This window comes from Monodelphis domestica, chromosome 3 (genome assembly GCF_027887165.1).
Source record: "Monodelphis domestica isolate mMonDom1 chromosome 3, mMonDom1.pri, whole genome shotgun sequence".
Taxonomy (NCBI): Eukaryota; Metazoa; Chordata; class Mammalia; order Didelphimorphia; family Didelphidae; genus Monodelphis; species Monodelphis domestica.
This window is the reverse complement of record NC_077229.1, coordinates 196,268,387-196,292,033: the sequence shown is the minus strand read 5'-3', so window position 1 is coordinate 196,292,033 and position 23,647 is coordinate 196,268,387. Positions and strand designations below refer to the sequence as shown.

The 23,647-nt window shown below is 35.7% G+C and overlaps 1 protein-coding gene across 2 annotated transcripts in view; it reads right to left on the bottom strand.

Annotated features, from left to right (window-relative positions):
- Positions 1 to 23,647, bottom strand: part of FARS2 (phenylalanyl-tRNA synthetase 2, mitochondrial) — a 736,489-nt gene that overhangs the window by 521,833 nt on the left and 191,009 nt on the right. For both annotated transcript variants that reach the window (XM_001378268.4, XM_007488013.3), the window contains one exon: positions 241 to 400. In XM_001378268.4, coding sequence (XP_001378305.1) covers positions 241 to 400 — 160 coding nt within the window. The remainder of the gene's footprint in view (positions 1 to 240; positions 401 to 23,647) is intronic.

Below are 23,647 nucleotides of genomic sequence, written 5' to 3'. Positions count from 1 at the left end.
TCATCTTATCTCACCTTCCACTGCCACAGATAATGGCTCAACCCATGCCTCTAGGGACTTCCTCTTCAAGTCTCACTCTTTTTTGAACCAAAAAAAAGACCCATAAATTTCTTTATTTCACAAAACCTGCATACTATTTCTGTGTCTTAATCCAGGTGACCTAGGACTAACCATGATGTTTCTATAAACCTGATAACTGGGGAATCATATAATCCTAGATGAAAGTATCTGAACACTTACCAACTCCAAAAAGATGTGTAATAAGCTTGGTAAGTGTTTGCTTAAGGTCACATTCCACCAGCTTTACAGCCTCCATGGTGTGGGTCTCCTGTTTGTGGGCGGAGCGGCTACTATGTTCAAATAGCTGGAGGGGTTCTCCATCCTTCATGTCACCAAACAACTGTAAACCAAAGAGAATGGCTTGAGTTTGTTTAAACAAATAAGAAGCAAAAATGTTTTACCAAGCTCCACAAAATAACACAGGAAATGGATGATGCCAGGTCATAGACTAAATAGGAAAGAAATGCATTACCTTTTCTGATAAGTAAATAAACAGAAGTCAGAAGGGAATAGGAGCCACGTTCATTTAATGTTCATTGTGTGGGGAGAACATATCAGACATTTGTGTTGTTGTTAATTTGTTTTCTGCTCTTACCTCTCTTAGCAAGGTTAGAATGTCAGGGGCTACTCTCAGGCCTCAACCCATTACTGCTTAGCACAGGAACTCTAATGACCTATTTTCCATCTCCTCCTTCTGCCGGCCCAATTTTGAAAGTGTATAGCCCATTAGAACTTAGAAGTCCCAAGCCCAATAGATGTAACAGTCTCTCTGATAGCTAGGATTATTGGAAAAGACTCACAATGCCTAGCTCACATTAGAACTTTTGGAAAGTGATTAAAGAATTAGAGGGCAGGCTTCTTACTCTTGATTCACTCTATCCTATAATAAAAATCCACATAATTATAATAATAACTGCTAGTACTATATAGCACTTTAAGTTGTGTAAGCACCTTACATATGTTAATTTAGATGCTATCCTTACTCCAATTTTACAATTAAAGGAACTGAGGCAGAGAGTAGTTAAGTTACTTGTCCTAGGTCAAGAAGCTACCAAATGCCTAGGGCTAGATTTGGCCTCTAGTCTTCCTGACCTCAAATCCAGTGCTCTAGCCCCTGGGCAACTTAGTTGATATTGACCTGTTGTTTTTTTTTTTGGCCTTTGAATCACATTGAAATATTTCTTCCACTTCTAGGTTGTGCAGTGAATAGAGTCAATGTGGGCAGGTCACTTAACCAAAAAAAAAAAAAATGAAATGCCCCATTGTGATTATCCAGCAATGGATAAAGAACAGATGAGGCCATAAATACATGGCAGAACCATAAAATAATGAAGCTGCTGCTGCTGTAATACCTACACTATTGTTAAACAAATTTAGGCATCAGTTCTACTAGCTATTGCCAATGAGCCAGCACAAATCAGAAAGACAGGTTTTATTACATTCAGAGTACGATATACGCAACCAGCAGTTGATGGGGATGTGTATGATTCACAATTCAGCTAGTAATATTTATATATTACATGAAATAAAGGGGGAAAAGATGGCTGCACATTGAAGTACAATTTGTTATAACAAGCATGATTGTTAAGGAGATGCTACAGGAGATGGACAAAGGATGCATCCTTGTTAGTTCACTAAATCAAAGGAAATTATCTGCCTAGATAAGGCAGAGGTATATTCTAGGAATCCTCCCTTTCTTCCACCTTTTAAACAAATCCATTAGATCTTATTGTACCAATTATGAGAGCAAAATAAAGGCACTTGAAGGAAACCAACTATTGTAGTTGGTCCTATAACTGATGCAGGGGTTATATACAGCAAAATGGCAAATATAGAACAAAAAGCAGTTATGTTCTCCCAAAATTCCCTTTAAGTGAAAGTTAGGTCAGGAATTCTTAAGCTACCAGAAACTGCACAACCAAATTAGTATTCCTTCCTTCAGAGGTGTCGCCTTGGGAGGCCACATAAATTCTGCCATTTACAAAATAGTTTTAGAACTCCTCCTTGGAACTGCTTTCAGAGCCAACTGGTGAACTACACATCTCATTACTTTTGAGACCCATCTCATTTCTGTCCATACACATTAACATGTACATCAGTACATACATACAAATGACTGGCTGGCCTAAAAAAAAATCATATCCCGGATGTTCAGTATCTTGAGCCAATTCCCACAAAAAGAAACTTTCAGATGCATTGAACATGATTGCAGCATCATAGAGATAGATGTATGGCCATCCAAGGTGATTAGAATGAAGGTGTCAACAGTCATTTGGATGTAAAAAAAAAACAAAACAGTCATATGGCTGTCAAAATAGTCTGGTTTTTTTCTGGTTCAATCTCTTATCAAAAACATTAGTAGGGCATCCTTATTCATGCATTTTATATCTGTGATTTCAGTTATCTGCAATCAACCACTAAACATCCTTGTCTATGACCTGGGACAATCCTGAAAGACCTATGACAGGGAATGCTATCCACCTCCAGAGAAAGAATTGTTGGAGTCATCATTCACATCAGTGTATTTATGGTTTTATTTTGAGGTCTGGGTTATATGTGAGTTTGCTCTTACAACAATGACCAATGTGAAAGTATGTTTTGCATGACAATAAAAATAAAATTATAAAAAGACATGTCAAAGAACAAATCATTAAAAAAAAAAAACACTGCCTGGAAATAGCTGCCAGGTCATTTTTTTTCCACTTTTAATTTCCTTTTTCTTTAGTTTGAGGGTTGTTTTTTGGGGGGAGGGTAGAAAGGAATGTCACAGAGAACCAAGCTGAGGGGCAAAAGTTGGGAAAGAAAGCACATATATATTGGGTCAGGAGGTATTCACTTATATTCATTTTATATTCATGCTTTTAGTCATCTGAGGCAGGTTTTGGAAAATATGCACTGAAGATCCCCATCCCTACTATATTTGGCTTTAAGCCTTCAGTTGAACACTATTGCTCCCTAAAAGGTATGACCTGGCACAGGACATTAAATCAACATATAGTCTTAGTGTATTTACAGAAGAGTGGTTATAATCTAAAGTAATGACACTATGCTGCTATGGAGTTCAGATCTGGACTCCAAAGTAACTGTCTTTTCTTTTTTCAGGAAGGAAGCACAGATGAAAAAAAGACAACCCATTGCCACTATCTCTTTACTGCACACACACAAAAAAAAAAACAAGTTTAATGACTACAAGGTATGTCCCTAGCCTTGACATCTCTCAGTTATAAGTTCAGCACAAAGGTTAAAACTATTAAATTAGGAAAGAAAAAAAAAGAATAAGGCTCATTAGAGTAGAAAAAGTCTTGTTTTACCTAAGAAAAAGCTCAGGGGAAAAAATGGTAGTGACCTAAAATAACTCATATGTCTAGAAGGCAGGGGGGAAAAACACTTCTAGAAAGCAGAAGAAACTACTAAATAGTTTCTATACTGCTTCCAGAATGGAGGGAATGGAAAGAAAAGCGGGTGACCAGAAAAGCACTGGGGGCCAAAAGGAAGAGCTCATTTCACCTTGATATCAAAGATGGTAGTTTGGGAGGGTATACTTATTAATATTAAAAATTTCCTTTTGAAAGGACGACTACAATGGGTTCCTCCAAGTCCAGACTTTGAGAAGAAAAACAAACAACTCTGACCTTGTTTGTTATTACTTCTACACTACCCTAGAGAAGAGCTATCTCTCCACTCTTCCCATCAGACAATGACTTGAAAGACCGTTACTTCTTAATTGGACACATCTGAGTCTAAAATCCTATATCAGCACCCTGACCTCTTTAACCCATAAAATAGTGTATTTGCTCAAGAAACCTTATTAAACCAGCTCCCAGAGCTCCTTGTAATCTAAGGTTTTAACATTCACCTCTGCTGATACAGATCTTATTGCATTATTAATAAAGGCAAAAGTAGTCCTACCCTCAACAACACATCCAAGGTGAGAAAATCAGCTGAGAAGACATTGGTTAGGAGGACATCAATGTAACAGCAATGTTTGTGACCCTATTGCCTGTTTCACTGCTGGCCAGCAAGCTCACTGGTATGAGTGAACAATGAAAAATGAATGGCACAACAAGGAGGTCTCTTTGACTCTATGACAAAGACATTTTTTAAATTCTGAATTTAATGAATACCCCCCCCCAAAAAGAGAATATATCCAAATACAATGTAGAAAAAGAAAATAATACATATAAAACTGATAGTTTATAATAATAATAATTATGATAATAATAACTAACACTTATATAGCACTTTATCTCATTTGATCCTTATGAGAAACTTGGGAAGTAAGAGCTATTATTATCACCATTTTACAAATGAGAAAACTGAGGGAGAGAGAAGTTAAGTAACTTGTTCAAAGTCACAAAGGTTAAAATTGAACTTGGTATTCCTGACCTCAGCTCCAGTGCTCTGTTCACTGTATAATCTAGCTGCACTTATTTATGAATCTATATTACATAGAGCTTGCTTTTTTCCAGATATATAATTCCACACTTTATTTCCATAGTTGTTCTGCTTTTTTTATTTCCCTCTGAACTTCCTTCTGTACACTTATGTCGATTTCTAAAGATACTTTAATAACACTCTTTATTTTCTTCTATTTTTTGGCAGGGGGGTGGAGGTGGTGGTGGGGCAACATATCCTCCCCAAAACATTTTTTTATCAAAACAGCAAACATTTGAGTCATTTCATCTGACTCTCATTGGGCAGATATATTGTTGTATATGTAATAATTAAGATAAAAGATCTATTCAGGGTTTAGTCCTATGGCTTCATCAGCACATCTCCAACAACAGCTAGAATTTAAAGAGCTTTAAATATCAACACGCTACAGAGGACCAATTCCTGATATAATCATCTCAGTAAGACAGCCAATATTTCTAGAATTCAAAAGAGCATAAACTACTGAAGGTATGTCTAGCAACTGGAGAATGGCTGAACAAACTATGATATATGATTGTAATAAAATACTATTATGCCACTAGAAATGGCAAAACAAGATAATCATAAAAAAAATCACAACCCTGGAAAGCCTTATATGAAGTGATGCAGAGTGAAATGAGCAGAAACAGGAGAATGTTATAAACAATAAGAGCAACAATGTACAATGACCAACTGTGAATGACTTAAATATTATCATCAATGCAAAGATCCAGGCCAAATCCAAGAAACTCATGACAAAAATGGCTATTCACTTCCACAGAAGGAACAAATGGAGTCTGAATGCAGGTTGAAGCATACTATTCTTCGAATTACCTCCTTCATGAGTTTTTTTTTTTCTCATATAAGTGATATATATCTTCCTTCATATGATAAGCATGGAAGTATGTATTTCATTATAGTACAAGTAAAACTATATCACATTACTTACCATCTTGGGGAGGGAGGAGGAAAAGGGACAGGGTAACGATGTGGATTGCAAAATGTCAGAAAATGATTATTAAAGCTTGTATCTACAAAAAAAGATTTACTTTAAAAGAGCATAAAACTTTTAAAGCAGGAAGGCTCCTTAGGAAATAATTTCATCTAATCTTTAATGCTGCAAATGAGAAAACTGAGGCCTAGAGATATATTGCCAAGAGTTAAGTTGATAGCAAAGCCAAGATGATGGAACCAAATCTCATTTTGCCACCTGCCACTATTTTACTCTTCCACTTACTTGAGTTTATATTTCAGAGAAAATATGGTTCATTATATGATAATTGTCACACTAAAGCCATTTCAGAAGTGTTTGCAAGACAAAGATCCATGATATGTGGTACATTTCTCCCTAATCTCTTTACTTGGTTTGGCATTTTGTTACTCAGATAAACCCAAGTGAATCAAGAAACAAATTCTATCCCTACTATAGTTTCTTCATGAAGCCCAAAGTCCACTGTTTACACAATTGGATGAAGAATAGGTATAAGAACATAATTGTCAACAATCTTTAGGAAAAATATAGAACAAAATGAATTACAGTATGCCCAAGAAGAAAGCCAATGGGACATTTCAAAATGAGGCATGAAGTAAATAAAAGTAAAACAATAAACAAAAATAAATGCAATTTATTATTTCACCAGTTCTTAAGAGAGGAATATAGTACATAATGAGGACAGAGTTTCAATGTGATGGTTGGGATAGACTCTGTAAGCAAAAGACTACATCATTCCTCTGCTCAAAAAACTATTGTTAACAACTGAATAAAGAAAAAATATAGCACAAATGAAATAAAATGGCCTTAGACAAGTCATTTAATGTGAATGAGCCTCAATTTAAAAAGGAAAAAAAAAACACCTACATCAAAGAGTTATATTATAAGGAGTATCTCTTGCCTTTGCTCACATGCTATTTCTCATGCCTAGAATGGGATTCCATGGCACCCTCCATTTTCACCTTTTGAAATATCTCCCTTTCTTCAAGGAATAGTTTAGATGTCATAAGCATTACGATGTCTTCCATGTTCCACATCCCTAAAAGCAATCTCTTCCTTCTCATTTCCTACCTTTGTAGCCTTAGCACCTATCTTTGCACACAGTTCATTTGCTAGTTGAATGTATTGGGTGAGTGTTGAACAAAAGCCTCAGGGGATGATTTTCAAGTTAGCACAAAAGGAAGAAGATAGCAAAAGAAGGAAAAAATCATTTTCCCTTCTTAGGGTAGTACTTTAATCGTAAAAAGATGATTGAAAATAAATCAGCATGTCTGTCTATTACATTTAAAGTCAGGTCAGAGGATGGGAAGCATTAGAAGGCACTCATATGCCTACTTTCACATCTTTAGAAGATCCTTCTCTGATATACAGAAGTGACTGGATTTGTGAAATTGAAATCCTTCCAGTTCCTACAAAGCTGGAAGGACTTCTAGAAGAGGCCCAGTGATAGTTTTTTTGTCTGATAGAGAGGTTCCTCACTACACTGTATGAGAAGGAAGAGTTTTAGGGCAGCTAGGTGGCTCAGTGGGTAGAGAGCCAGGTCTAGACACAAGAGGTCCTGGGTTTAAATCTGGCATCAGACACTTCCTAGCTATGTAATCCTAGGTAGGTCACTTATCCCCAATTGCCTAGCTCTTACTGTTCTTCTACCTTAGAACCAAAACTTAGTATCAATTCTAAGAAAGAAGGCAATAGTTCTTTTAAAAAAGAATTTTTCAACTACTGCAACATTTGAAGACTATAGACTAAATTGTAGTGGAAATACAATCTGTATTAGTGGAAATACTTGACCACATTAATGAAATCACAGATGCTTGAAGTATGGGCATATAAAAATTATCTATGCATTCACCAAGAGGATACATGACGTACACAATGCATAGAAGGAACAGATTGGCTTTTGTAGATGATTTGATATTGCAGACAATTTCACTAGTATAGAAATGACCAAAATAGTATAGAGAATATATGGGCCCACTGCATCAATTGCATATTGCTTACAAATTAGCATTTGACTCAGTAGACCAAAATGTAGTATTAAAGTTTTCCTCAAAAAAGTTCTTTCCCACATATAAGTTGAAATCACAAAAGATTCCACATAGGAATATATGGATAACTTTATTCAGTGATGCATTGAGTATTGTTATAAGAAACATATAAGTTTAGTAGGAAAATGAAGGTTTTCAGAGGAGAGGCATAAGACCAACAGGGAAATATTCTGGAATGTTATGGGGGGGAGGGGTTAAGCTGAAAATTCAGAGACTGTTGGGTCTATCTGTCTGTCTCTCTCTCTCTCTGGATTTGAACCTGGAGGGAGGGGATGCCGAGGCCTGAGGGTTTGACCCTATACTTATTGCTGCCTGTGTTGCTGTCCTTGTGCTGTATGTCCTGGAACATCTTAAGAGCCTGTCACTATCCTGTGTCAACATGAAACTGTCAGTAAGCAGAGGTCTGAGTCCATCTGGACTTGGGACCTTTTCCCTGGATCCCTGCCTGATCTGTTATTGACCAGTATTTCTAATAACAACCAAGAGAGAATTTTAGTGCAGGATTTATAGAAAAGGGACTGCAGTTTTATAGCTTAGCTAGGACAGGGAGATAAGAGTAGAAAATCAATTCTCTGAAGATCCTTCATGAGAAGGCCCTAAATATGAGGGTATTTAACTAGTAAAATTAGTGTCAGGGATTTTCCCCTTTCCCTCTTAACCTCTCCCTTTGGAAATAAAACACACTTCCCATTTACTGTGACTTTGCTTATATGTGTACTGGTCCCAGACCAGACTCTGCCTGGTCCTTTCACTCACAGTGTAGAAACCTTTATACTGACCCAAAGTAATTCAGTTAAACCCATCTAATCCCATCTCCCAAATGCCCAAATAACAGTATACCAAATGAAGTATCAGATAGGGAGATAAGTGCTAAGCAAAGGTGTTCGGTGTTGCAAAGGATGTCTTATGAAGAATTCAAATAAAAGAATTTGCTACCAAAGGAAAGGTTCTTAAAATATTCTTATTTCCAGATAACACTGTGGTAATTACATCAACACTAAAAACAACCCACTGATGCTTTAATGAGAACCACCTTGACTCACCCTAACCATATATTATGGAAAAACAAAGTGGATTAAGAATTAATATTGCCTACATTATTACATATAGTTAGTTGAACAGCTCAATGTGCAACTCCATTTAGGAAAGTTATATAGATATGATGCGTATACATATATATACATATTATATGGTTACCTTTGAGAAAAAAATAAGCCCAGAATAGAATTGAAGAGATATAATTTAATAACATTCAGGAAAGTGTCTAGTGTTTTCAGTGGTCCCAAACCACTTTCTACCATTACATTTATCATTTTAAAAGTAAATCTCCCAACAATATTTTAAATTAGTATATTTTATAGAACACCATTATCTCAGATGAAATAAAAATTTAAGTTACCCAAAGGATAAAATAATGACACACATTGGGGTATAATAATTACAGAATAACAATGAAGATCTGTTTATGAAAAACATATTTTTAAAAATCATCAAGTTTGTATGTGATCAAAAATAGGTCATAGAGCAAGAGTGTGGAATTACAGCCTAAGAGCTGTACTAGTAGTCACAAAACACCAAAGAACTGAAAGAAAACACTGATTCCCTCAAGAGACTGCAAAGAAAGACACAATTTAGATAAAAAGGTATAGATGAATTAAAATCTTCAAGAGTCCAAGAACACCCACACCAATGAGATATTGAGATCCTTTGAAGTATTAAATTATTCCTAGCATCTTGCATCCTATAAACATGCAATGCTCTGTGAAAAAAAATTTCATGTGTGTTTGAATAGATACATCATGTTACTTTCCCATATAAAACAATTAAACAAAATTACTTAATATAGCAATTGAACACTAGTAATTTTCCAATCTCATTATTTACTTATCTTAACAGAGAGGAAAGATGTGCTTTTATTTCAGTCCTTACTTTATTAATTAATTAAATATTACATATTAATAAATAGAAGTAAAAATGTAATAAATATCAATGGAATCTACTTGAATGACTTTAAAAAGAATGCAAGAAATTTACCAGGCCTATATACCACAACACCTCTATGCCCCAGGTTCTAAAATAAACTAGAATTGACTCACCATAAAATATGTTAGCCAAAAGTCCTGGCTCTTTCTGAATTTCTAGACAAATAACTGAATTTTTAAATAGTTACTTTTCCATGCTTTCTCTACCACCAGTAGAGAACACTGGTAAAATTCCCTAAGGTTAAATCCCCCTCCTCTCCAGTACTAGAAAGACAGGATTAAAAACTATAAATAAAATATGAACATACTGAGTCTACAGTACTCTCATAGGTGCATATATGGTTTATATGGTTAGTATTCTGTACCAGTTTATGATAGTTCAACCTATATGTATCATTTTTATTGCATGAGGTCCAATAAATCCTTCCAGTTTATGTTGATTCAAATCCTTTAACTTGAGTATTATTTTAAAAGACACTGAACATGTGCTCCAGTCTATGATATTTGATATAATAAATTACTTGGGTTATTTAAGAAGGAACTCTTCCAAGAATATGTGTGTGTACATATACATATATGTGAAATATAGACAGATATTTGTGTATATGTATAGACATAGGTTTGTATATTTTCACACACACACCTATTATATTTAAAGTTCAGAAAGGGTAATAGAGGAAAAACATTTGAAGGTATCTAGAATTTAAGGGACTAATTAAGCCAAATAATCTCTATTGCTGGCCAAAAGAGGTGAGAAGAGAATTACAGAAATAAGAATGTTTTGTCTCCTCCCAAAGCAAAATGGATTTATAGGATGTGGGGAAAAGAGATAGCAAATAGATTCTGAATATGTGACATATGATAAGTAGTAGAAGAAGTATACTACAAACCAAACAACTATAAGAAGCAAAGGGAAGGGAGTAATATTTGGCTAGAATGGGGTCGAGAATATGTAACTATTATACACATTACAATTTTATGTGCAAAATGTAACTGAGGGCTCAGTGGTGGGCAAAAGACTGTGGAGGTGTAATCCTCCTCATTTACTCTTGGAATAGTCTAAGGAGAGTCTGTTCTTGTCAAAGGATTCCAATTTCCCCAAACTTTGTTGGATTCCAAATGTTCCTACCCTATCAATAATTCCATAGGTCCTTCCATTTTCCAGGCTAGGCTTCCATGGTCCTATTGATAAAGCACACTTACCAGGAATGTGAAGACTAGTTAAATCTCACTGGGTAAAACTTGCTGCCTAAATTCAAGTAAAGTTGATCAATATGTTTTAGAGTTCTGTTATGGGAAAAATATGTCTTCTCTAAGTTCATGTGGTGGGTAACTGCTGCCAAATACATATTTACCACAATACAAAAATTATAGAAGTAAAAACATAAGCCTGATTATTATATTCAAGTAAAGGTTCAGGGATCAGAGAAAACTTGAACAATTATGAGAATTCTACCAATGCCTGATATAGTAAGAATTATATCAGAATAACAAAGAAATAATTTATTTACATATTACAGATTTGTACATTCCTCTTAGGTCATGAAAGATAGAGAAAAGATAGATCCATAATCCCATACTTTCTTCAGAGTCATAAAAGTTGAACAAACTTTGTTAAACAAAGACATAAACTCATACATGCCCTAAGGAAAAACATTTCATGAAGCAATAGTTAATTATATCAGGTTACATATAAAACTACATTTAGAGAATTCACAATTGGAGTAACTAAGAGGTAGATTTATATGTTCTCAGGGAATTGGGGACAGTTGGGATTCTTCCTAGGGCTCCATATCTATGAAATGCTAAACTTCTTACATAAAATTTTATATCCTATGGGTTTTGGTCAAGTGAGGTTAATATTAACTAAAATTTGCAGGAGAAATGGCCCTGAATGCCAAATACGAAATAAAAAATCCCCATAGCAGTTATATAAACAGGAGATCATACATCTTATCACAATATTTAAAATCAGAGAATTTCAAAGTTGGAAGGAGCTTAAATTGATTCAATTCACATTTCCTAAAAGATGACAGAGGTGGGCCAGATGGGACCGCAGAGGTCATTTGATCTAACCCCCTCCTTTTAGAGATGAGAAAATTGGGGCCTAGAGGGGTTAAATAACTTTCACAAGGACAATGGTGTCAGAGACAGAATCTGTACTCAGTATTTCTGAATGCTCTTGTCATAGTACAAAATTATATTATTGAGCAGGATGTGTAAGGCACTGGTGGCTTCCCCATGCATAATATTTACTTGCTAAAAAAGATAGAATGTTGCCAGATATTAGCCAAAATGTTGGAGGAGAAAAAGAGGATCTGATGTAATAATTATTCAAGGCAAAATTTATTCAAGCATCATAGTTTTAAAAGCACTTAGCACAGTGCCTGAAAGATAGTAGGTACTTAAAAAATGCTTACTGACTAACCAAAAGAAAAAAAAATTTGAATAGGATGTTTGAACTTGATTTGAAATTTTGAACAACTAGAAAGTAGAATTTCCAATGTTATTAACTCTAGACTCAAAATAATACCTAACTAACCATACTAGAATATAAGTATAGTAATTTACAATTAAGTAGACTAAGAAGCAGCTAGGGAGCAAAGTATATACAGTTGAAAGGACCTGGTTTCAAATGTGGATCATTCACTTTCTAGCTGTGTGGCTGTGGGAAAGTCACTTACCCCCTATCATCCAATCCTTTTCATTCTTCTGTCTTTAAATTGATATTTAGTATCAAGTCTAAGATAGATGGTAAGAGTTTAAAAAAAAAAGATGAAAGTGTGCTTAACTGACCTTATAGCACCTTTGCTTTTGAATATATCTGATAAACATCAAGGCAGGTATTCAAAGATCCCAAGCTGTCTCAAAGAGAAAAAATAATACTGTTAAACTTAACCAAACAAATTAGCCAGAACCCCTACACAAAGACAGGAACACTTAGAGTACACTGTCCACAAGAGGGCAGAAGTGCACAGAAACAAAGCCATAAAGATACAGCAGCTTGTACAACTTTTCAGGTCTTGTTTTGAAGACAGTCCTACTTTTCTGAGCCTTGAAAGAAAGGAACAACCTTTTTTGGCCCTTTGCATATGCTATTTGGGATAATGACAGTTTATTACAAATATCATGACAATGTCTAAAATCCTCTGTCTGTGGAAAGGCAGAATTTTCATAAAAATTAAAAATATAACCCACAGAAACTCAAGTTGTTCTTCCTCGGACTACAAACTCTCATTGCTCTAGAGCAAATATTTCCCAATGCCATTTGCATGTGCATCAAGGATGGACAATATATTTGTAAGCAGATACAGAACTTTAATTTGATTGTATGGCTTTATTAGAGAGGATCATATTGAAAAAATTAGCATATTCACTATAAAGGAAGAAATGACTGCTTCCAATTAGATTAACTTTTATATACATGGGGGGAAGGGAGGGTAAGAATTGGGGGGGGGGGGTCTTAAATTCATGCATGAGTGCCATCTAGTGCCCCAAACTATCTACTGCATGATAACAAGTACAGATTTAAGATATGGAATCATATCCATTTTAATTTCCATGAGCAGAAATGCAATTACTTAAGACAAAAAAAAAAGATGAAAAGAGTTAAACAATAAATTGAAGAAACTGAAGCTAGTGGGTACTAATATTAGTATACCAATTCTAAAGATAAGGAAAATGAGAATGACACATTAAATGACTTGCCCATGGCCACACAGCTAAACTTAGAGGTGGAATTCTAATGCAGGACTTTCACGACTTTTATACTCCATTTATCTATCTCTCTTAACTCAAGTACAGATATATAATTTTATCTCTAATAGAAATATAATTAAATCTTTAATTCTGGTGGCTTAAATTTATCACTAAGAATGTGTTATTGTCTTGTGCTATAAATGTATTGATGCCTTTAGGGACTGCTGAGGCATGTAGGATTATTAGCTATTAGTTCTTTCTAATTCATTATTATGCATTTTTGGAAGATTCAGAGTAAGCAAGTCTGGGGATCCAAAGTTAAAAATATAAAGAGAAGCATTCTAGGAAAAAGGACTGGATTTTTCTCCATAAAATTTAGTTGGTGGGTAAATAAGTATATATTAGGTCCCTGCTATTTGCCAGTCATTGTGCTAAATTATGAAGATACAAAAAAAGATTAAAAAAAAACAATCCTTGTTTCAAAGGAGTAGTATATTCTAATGAGGGAGATAACATATAAATAATTATGAATACACAAGACAGACAGAAAGGAAGAAGGCAATCTGAAGTGGGAAGGCAAGAGCAGCTGGGGAGAATGGGAAGTATCTCCTAAAGAGGATGGGTTTTGATTTAAGTCTTAAATAGGAAACCAGAGAAGTCAGGAGGCAGAAGTGAGGGGGAAGAGGATTCCAAATAAGAGAAGCAGAAAGAACAAAGGTAGAGATGGGAAAGGCAGTGTCAGGCAATGACAAGTAGAACAGCATGGGTACATCCTAGATTTTTTTTTTTTGACAGAAGTAAGGTATAAGGAGGTTGGAAAGTAGGAAGGAGACAAGTTAAATTCCAAAGAGGAGTTTATATCTGATCTTGGGGGGGAGCCAATGGAATTACTGAAAAGGGGAGGTGACGTGGAATTTAGAAAATCATATTGAGATATGAGGGAGTGGTAAACAGACTCCAATTAGAGAAGCCAGACATGGAGAGATCAATTAGAAAGCCACTGCAGTACTGTAGCCAACAGGAGATATGGGTCTAAATAAGCAGCAGAGTTGTATGAGTCAAGAGAGGTTATATATGTGAGAGAAACTGTGGACTATAACAAGATTTGGCAACAGATTGGATAAGAAAGATGAAAGAGAGTGAGGAGTCAGGAATGACAATGAAGTTGCACTCAGGGGTGACTAGAAGGATAGTAAGGAAGTCTGAAAGTGTGATAGGTTTGGGGGGGGGGAAGAGAATAACCTCTCTCTGAGGTACCTTGAGTTTGAGATCCCAAAAGGATGTCCAAGAGAGAGATGATGATGCATAACTGAATTAAGGAGGACGACGAGGTTACATATATAGATCTGGAATTCATTGGCAGAGTTGCTACCTCTGATGAGATCACTGAGAGAGTATATAGAGTGAAAAGAGAAGAGGGCCCAAGATGGAGCTTTGGAGAATGCCCACAGTTACTAACCATGAAATGGAGGAAGAACCAGCCAAGGAAACTAATTGATCAGATAGATCAATAGAAAGAGAATCAGGAAAGAGTAGGATCATGGAAAACTTAGAAAGGAGAAAGCATCCAGAAGAAGTAAAGGATCAATAGTATCAAATGCTGCAGAGAAGTCAGAGGATCAGGATTGAAAAAAAACAAACAAAAAACTATTGGACAGATAAAACAAACAAAAAAGACATCTGCTCAAACTATAGCCAATCAAAGAGGTCCAACTAGCATATCAGATGCCATGCATGTCTCACACATCTTAGTAGAAAACCAGGACTGGATTGAATGAAGTCTAGTGAGAGTAACATTTAGGAGGCTTTCAAAAACAGACAGGCAAAGGATGATAGATTTTAACTTGTCTTTCTCCATTATATTGTAGGCTCCTGGAGGGCTGAGACTGCCTTTCTTTTACAATTTTTTTTTATTCCTAGAACTTCAGATAGTGCTTAATAAATGTTTACCAAATGACTGCTATATAAATGGTACTTTAATTAACATTATTATATTATAATTTTCAACCTTACAAAAGAACAGAAATCTTTTATACCTCCCTAATAATTCTGTCTGGCATTTATAACCCTTCACAAGGGGCAGCTAGGTAGCTCAATGAGTTGAGAGCCAGGCTTAAACACCAGAGGTCCTAGGTTCAAATCTAGCCTCAAATGAGTTCTAGCTGTGTGACCCTGGGCAAGTCACTTTACCCCCATTGTCTAGCCTTCACCATATAATGCCTTGGAACCAATGTATGGTATTGATTCTAAGACATAAGGTAAGGGTTCATAAAAAAAAAAATTTAAAAACAACTTTTACCACCCAATTCCAGCCAGGATTTCTATTCATTATTCCCCTTCATACACACTCAAAATTCTGCTCACACATCCCATCTTTATCCTGGCTGTTCCCAGTGTCTGAAATGCTCACCTTCCTCACCTCTAATTCTTAGAATCTTTGGTTTTCTTTAAAGCTCAGTTCAATACCTGTCACCTCCTACACAAGACCTTCCCTTATCCCCACACCTACCTACATCCCCAAATTAGCTTGCATTTACTTAGCATGTATTTCTTATATACTTGATTTCAGTTACTAGGTGTCCAACACTGTGCTCAGAAAAAGAAAGACAGGCTCTGCCCTCAAGGAGTTTACAATCTAATGGAGGAAGACAACACACAAAAGGAAGCTGCAAGGGGAGGAAATGAATATCAGAGTAGGAATTTAGGCTACTGTACTTCAAGCAGAGCTGCACATAGAATGTGCAGAGTGAGCTGGAAAGTCAAAACCCTTCCCTTTATAAAGGAAAGCTTCTGGAATGGTTCAGGGCTCCATTCTCTAGCCCTCTAGTCAAGGGGAGAGGAGGCTGAAGGTATTAAGTATCCAAGGCTATTAGCAACATGGTAATGAGATTTCCAGTGTTGGGTTTACAGGAGGAGGAATTATCTTATTCCCAGGAATTCAATCAAGCAGAGCTTCAGATGGAGAATATAGTATAGGTATATAATCTCCTTGAGTTCAAGGACTTTGTTAAGCACATAGTGGGTGCTTAATAAATGCTAACTTATTGGTTTATTGTCCAGTCACACAAATAGTAAATAACAAAGCTAGGATTCAAACCAATCTATGTTTAAAATGGAAGGGATTTTAGAAATCATTTATTCCAACCCACTCATAAAACTGAATCCCTGAGAGGAAAAGTGATGTACCCATGGTTACACAGCAAGTTATTGACAGATCTGGAACCAAAACCCAAATCTCCTGATCCTCAGGGAACAGTGTTCTATTCCAAGTGCACAGCAGTCTTTAAATACTTGTTAATTGCTTAATTGAATTAGAATTGCTATAAGGAAATATGCTTAAATGTAAAGTACCACATTTAGGAAGAGAAGGATAAGACTTTCCATGCATACCTTTTTTATGTAAGGATTTATCTGTGGCCCCAATGTGATTCACAAAATTTCTCCTTTAATATATAATCACAGATATAGCCACTAGATTGAAAAGATGATCAAGGTCATCCAGATAATTCCCAGAAATGATCACTGTGTATTCAGGAGGCTCTAGTATATCACTCTAAAAATGTACGATAACAGTATCTTCTATAATACAATACGTTCCAGTTTTCATCCCTTTGCATTGTGAATCACTAATAATTTTAATCAGATGTCTAATGAAGGATCTAAACATCACTGTGCTCATCTATTTCTTCTGATTCCCAATCAGGGACAATAATGCATGCTTACAAAAGGCTTTCCTTTAAAATATCCACTCGAAAAAGAAGTCTCCAGAAATAATGTTGCATTCAGAAGTATGGACTACAAATATTGTCCTCAGACAGGTTTCCTGAGACTGCCTAGCACAAACAAGTCGTTCTTGTAGGGACATAGCCCTAGACCTCTAACAATGACAATCCTGTATCTTTGGTGGCTTTACTGCTTATTAATTCTTGATCTGCAAACGAAGAAATAAGTAAAAACCACTTATAAAAATTCTGCACGTTCACTTCTTACCCTGGGAACTCCCAAGTCTTCATTTCCCTTGAATATGGCAAGCAAATTCAATTATGTTATTCAAATCCAACTAAAGTATTTCAGCAAACATTAAGTATTCAAGATGCTTCAGAGGAAGGTTTGGTGCATCTTAATCAAATTGCATAGTGTCTCATTAAAGAGAGAAAAGATTCATCCAATAGAATTTCATATTTTCATATTTTATCTACAGTGGTTAATATCTTTAACTGAGCCCATAGATAAAATGCTCTCTTTGCATTATTTGGGAAGCACTGTGTGTTAAAAGGTCTAGCTGAAAAACAGCTTTGTCCAGAGCCTCTGCATGATGTCTGATCCTGAATTCACTAATTGCTATTGAATCCATCCTATCACTGGATTTTCTATAACTCACCTTGTGTCAATTCATCAAGTTATAGTGATTAATATGGGATAGGAGTGCATTAGAGCCGCCCTAACCACAAAGAGCAGAATTTCTTTTTTCACCATTGCTTATCTCATCTCTCCTCATGATGAAATGTTTGCTAGTTAATTTGATGGGAACAGACTTGAAAGAGCCAATGGTTATAGGTGCTACAAAAATGCATAGTTGGATGTATAAATAATACACGTGCCTAGAAGCTGAACATGGTTAAATGTCAACAAAACAAAATGTTGGCAGTAAGAGTGCTTCCATTTTCCCCTTGTCTCATACACACACACACACACACACACACACACACACACACACACACACACACACCCCTCCACAAACAAATCTTCAGAGACCAAGAGAAAACAAAATCCCTTGAACTTAAACCAAACAACATTCAAAACAATGTGTGTTTTTTTAAATCATATATTTGTACCGCCTTTCTGTTATTTACTAGTCAATAAAAGATATAAAGATTACATGCATTCAACCACTATTAATCAACAACATTTATTAGGTGCCACAGTGTGTAGGATCCCATGAAAGGAATTAGAGATGAAAAAAACAAAGCAGGAGTACCAATATTGCCCATTGTGTTTATCACGAGTTTTGTGACTATTTGATATCTCCTTCATATAGCTGTTAATTAATGTATGCTTTATTATCCTTTTGGTTCATAGAATTTCAGTGTCAATTGAATTCTGAGGTGATACAGTAAAGGTTAAAACTTGGATCCAAACAAGAATTCCCTATATAACATAACTAGCAAGTGGACATCCAGCCTTTACTCTAAGAGTAAAGTAAGGGGGAACTCAGTACATTCTGAGAGATCCCATTCTACTGCAGAATAGCTCTATGGTTTTCCTAACAATGAGCCTAGATTTGCTTCCTTACAACTTCTAGTCATTTTAGTGGTTCTGCTCTCTGGTCAAACAGAACAAGTTTAATTCCTCTCCTAAGGGACAGTCCTTTAAATACTGCTTTTTACCCCCTCATTCTTTCCCCCCATTCATACAAATCTTGCTATAGTTCTTTGTATGCTTCATATTCATAATTTCTAGTATTTAATTGTATTCATGTACCTGTAGAGGTGGCATGGTAGATAGCACTGGACCTGGAGTAATGAAAACCAGAATTCAAATCCCACCTCAGACACTTACTATGTGACTCTGGGCAAGTCACTTAATCCCATTTATCTCACTTTCCTCATCTGTAAAAAATGAGCTGGAGAAGAAAATGGCAAACACTCTAGTATCTTTACCAAGAAAAATCCTACAAAGGTCATAAAGAGTTGGACATGATTGAGACAAATGAACAATAACAATTCATGTACCATAAAATTAAGTATTCACTAAACATTACTAATCATTCATAAATCACTAATAATTTTTATTTCTAGGTTTGGGTTTTTCCCTTCAATTATCAATAATTATGCTATGATAGTTTTATATGGACTGTCATTTCTTGTTCTTACTAGGTTATAGTTTTATGTCAGAGGGCATTAACATTGTCAGTACTTAAGGATGTCTGAAACATGGCAGCTTGACATTCGTTTGTCAAAGACTTGGATAAAGGCATAAATGAATTGCTTATCAAATTGCTAAATTATTTATAGTTGCAAAGGATACCTATCACATTAGATGACAAATGAAAACTTGGGCTAAAAGAGAGGCATGGCTTCTTGGCATAAAATGATCAGAGCTTCTGTGTATTCTAACCTTGTGAAACTACACATGGAATACTGCATTCAGTTCTAGATGCCAGAGTACAAGAGCATTTATAAGTTAAGGAAGATCCAGAAGAGGACAGCCAAGATTCTGAAATCCATGAAATACAAAGACTGGTTGAAGAAGCTAGAGATTTTAAGCTTAGAGAAGAGAAGACTCAAGGGAAACATGATAAATGTCTTTAACTATACAAAAGGCTGACATATAGAGGACAGATTGGACACACTCTGCTTTTTAATAGGGATAGAAACAGAACCAGGTACAATGAATAGAAATTAAAGAGACAAGTTCAGATTTACAGTCAGGAAAAATTTCCTAATAAGTAGAATTAGTCAAAAATGGAATTGGTAGCTTTTGGAGTCAGTCTATCCCATCCCACCTACCTCTTGGAAGCCTTTGAGCAGAGAGGAGATGACTATTTGCTGAGTACTTAACAAGAGATTCCTTTTAGGTACAGGATGACTTCAGATGTCTTCTACAATTTTTTAATTGTGTGATTCTTTGATTTCTGTAACTTTTATTTTGTAATTGAAATTTGTTTTCTAAAATCACTGCATCAATTCACACTATGCCAGAAATTAGCATCCTATGGAATTTTAGCATCATTTCGCAAATAACTATTTGGTGGATTTAAATCAGATGTACCCGAGTTGTTTAATTTTGTATTTTTTATTAGTGATTTCAATCCATTTGTTTAATGATTGTCAGTTGTTCATTTTTTTAAAGAACTGCTTATTTATGTTCTTTGACTACTTAATTGCTGAAAGACAGGTCTTATTGTTAGAAATTTATATCACTTCCCTACAGATCTTGATGTCACACTTTTTTTAGAAATTTTTAATATAATGATTTCTCCTTATTCTATAGATTGTTTTCATATTCTGAACATACAGCTCATTTTAAAGACCCTTTATTTTTAAATAACTTGAATGGTTAATTTTACCCTTTATTTTCTTCTTTATATTACAGTTGGTTAAGAATTAATGTACCTGGGAGTTGGACATGCTGAAATTTTAACTGAACAAAATATTGACTGTCAAATATTGGTTGTCAAGGATGCTTTATAAGCTGATAAACTCAAGTTGCAAAAGGATAAATGGCTTTGACAGCAATCTTAGCTCTGACAGGCAATCCTACCCTACTACATCCCCATGATCAAACTGAAACCAATTCCCACAGCAGAGCACAACCCTAGCAAATTGTTCCCTTGCTGAAATCTCTAAAGAAAGAATAAACCAGGACTTGGAATCCCACAGGGGCTGTTTCACTACTGGTTGAGAAGCAAGAGCACATGTTCTCCCCCAGGTCAGGGTCAAGGACTACTCTCCAAAGAGAAAAAAGAAACACAACTACCTCTATACACCTGTTTTCCAGGTATATGCTAAGAGATTCAACCTATAGAGCTCTCAGGTTGAGATTCTCTGTGAGTGCTTATTTGGCTCACTGTTTCACTCAAAGATGCTGTTCAAATGCTTCTGGGTATTTCTGCAATGTGGTCGGTTGTCTTCTCTGCTATATTAGTTCAGACATATCATGGCAGTTATGATTCAGGCTTTTCCCTCTTTTAACAGTTCCCTCAGGGGTGCCAGTGGGAGCAGATGGTTTAGTAATGGTCTTTGCTAAGCTGTGGTCCATACAGAAAAAAGAAGGAATGGATACAAAAACAATCAAAGCCAAAAAGGTATTTAGAACTAGTCACAATACAAGTGAGGGTGTAAATACTTTGGTCTGGTGAGGCAAAATGCAAACACATAGATACCTACAAAACAACAAATAGACTAATATGGCCTAGTTCTCCCAAAAATCATTATTGAAAGGAGGAAACCAAGACTTTATCCAGTCTTCTGTCAATTTCTACTCTGTAATCTCTCAATTTCTTTTTTCTTAAATTGTGATGACACATAAAATGGAGGAAGAAGCAGAATTGTCTTCCTCATCTTTAAGGGAACCATCCCCTCTGGTGTTCAAAGAACAATTGTGAAGGATTTATGATGACTCTGAGAGAACTGTAAGTGCTCCCAAACCCTAGACAAATCCTGCACATACAATTATTAGAGAAGGAAGACAAAGGAAACAATGCCAGTAAGCTATCTTTAAGAGAAGGGGGAAAAAAATCAATGGATATTGAAAAAAAAATCATGTTTATGCTGAAGGCAAGGGGCCCTGGAAGAACAGTCCAATTTGGGACTTCCAGCTACAATGGCAGCCTGAACAAAGCCAGTCCACCTGTTCCTACATGCTTGCCTCAGTAAATCTTGAAGTTCACACAAAGGCAAGTATTGATCATTAAATACAACGACACAGCATATTGTATGTGACTTCTATTCTAGAACTACACAAAAAAATAACTCAGAATTGTAATATACTTCTGCCCTGGACAAGTCACTTAACCCCAATTATATAGCCCTTAGCATTCTTCTGCTTTGGAACCAATATACAATATTTATTATAAGACAAAAGGTAAGAGTTTAAAGGAAGAGAGAGAGAGAGAGACAGAAAGAGACAGAGAGACAGAGATAGACAGGGAGACAGAGAGAAAGAGAAAGAGAGTGAGAAAGTGATAAACCTCATCCAAGAAATGGACTTCCTAAAAAATAGAACAAGTGAAATTGAATCAATAGTTCCATGTGAAAAACAAACAAACAAACCTCAGAACAGAATGGAAGGGTTCAAAAAAAGTAAAATATACAATATCAAAAATAATTGACCTGGAAAATAGATCAATGAGAGAGAAATTAAGGACTACTGGACTCCCTGACAACCTGGAAACCATAACTAAAAAGTGATCATATATATTAATATCAGTAGACAAAGGACAAATTAAGAATCCATGAATGGTTTATTGAAAGGAAGAATTCATAGGAATATCTTAGTCAAAACCTAAGGTTCCTATATTAAAGAAATAATACTCTAATCATTAGGGAAAAAGTTCAACTACAAAAGAACTGTTAAGATCAGATAAGATGTGGTATGTCTATTAGAAACAAGAGATCTTTGGATATAATATTTCAAAAAAGAAAAAAATGGCTTAAAAACAAAAACGTACATTGCGAACTAAAATACCATAATGGGAAAAAGGGATTTTAAATTGGAGCACAGAAATTGTCAAGCATTCCTGATAAAAAGACCAAAAGTGAATAGGAATTCTGAAATATAAACAGAAGAATCCAGAAGAACATACAAGATAAATTTATTTTAGGAACTATAATGAGGAAAGGAAATAAATGGTTTGCAAATAGGTAGCAGAGAGGAGAATTTGTAAAGAGGGACCTTGCTGCATGCCATGGAATGATATATAGGCTCAGTTCTGGAATCTGGGACATTATAAAAAGTGAACACAGAGAGAATTCGTGGTTTTTTTGATTTCCTGTTTCTGGGAGAGCTTGAAGCTACAACTGCTTGCTTTCTGTGTGAGTGAAGTGGGGTTTTGGTTTCTTATCCCCATGGAGCCAAAGCTACCTATCCTGGTGTCCATTTTGAACAAGCCTGTCTATTATTTCATCTACTTGAGATTCCAGCATTCTGATAGAGTGTTTCCAGCTGCTCTGAGCTCTGTGTCTGGCCAGTCAGTGAAGGAAGACCAGAAGGTCTACAGCCATCTTGGGCCTAACTGGCCAGGGTTGGTCTGAGGACCTGATCTAAAGGACTATTTACCAAACTTATCTGGGAGGATTTTAGTCAGGTAGTAAGAAAGCTAGAGAAAATCTTAAGACCGTCAGAGTAGTGAATTAGACAGCTGGAAGACCAGAAGATATCCCTTTGCAGGGGTCTTAGAAGGGGGTTTGGGTTAGCTAGAAAATTTAGATGTAGGATATCCTATTCCGTAATCCTCTCATTCAGCTTTCTGAAATTCAAACAAAATCCTGTCATTGTTTTTTTAAATGGTCTAAGAGTCAGATAAGCTCACTGAGCCTGTGGAGGAGGCCTTTAAACCTTGATATCTCACTTCTACCAAACTACCATCAAGACTGTCTACCTTACTTCAGAACTGAAAGGAGTTGTATGATAATGTAGTACTAAAGTTCCATTAGAGAATGAATATACAAGGGCCTTCCAGAACCTTTGTTTAGTCATTTTTCAATCACATCTGACTCTTAGGGACCCCATTTGGGATTTTCTTAGTAAAGATACTAGATTAGTTTGTCATTTTCTTCTCCAACTCATTTTATAGATGAAGAACTGAGGCAAACTGGCTTCAGTGACTTGCCTATGATCACCAAGTCTATTAAATGTTTGAGGCCAGATTTGAACTCAGGAAAATGTTGTCCTGACTTCCCCAGTCCTCACCTATCCCCTATTCTGCCTTAATAACAACCAAAATGAATGGA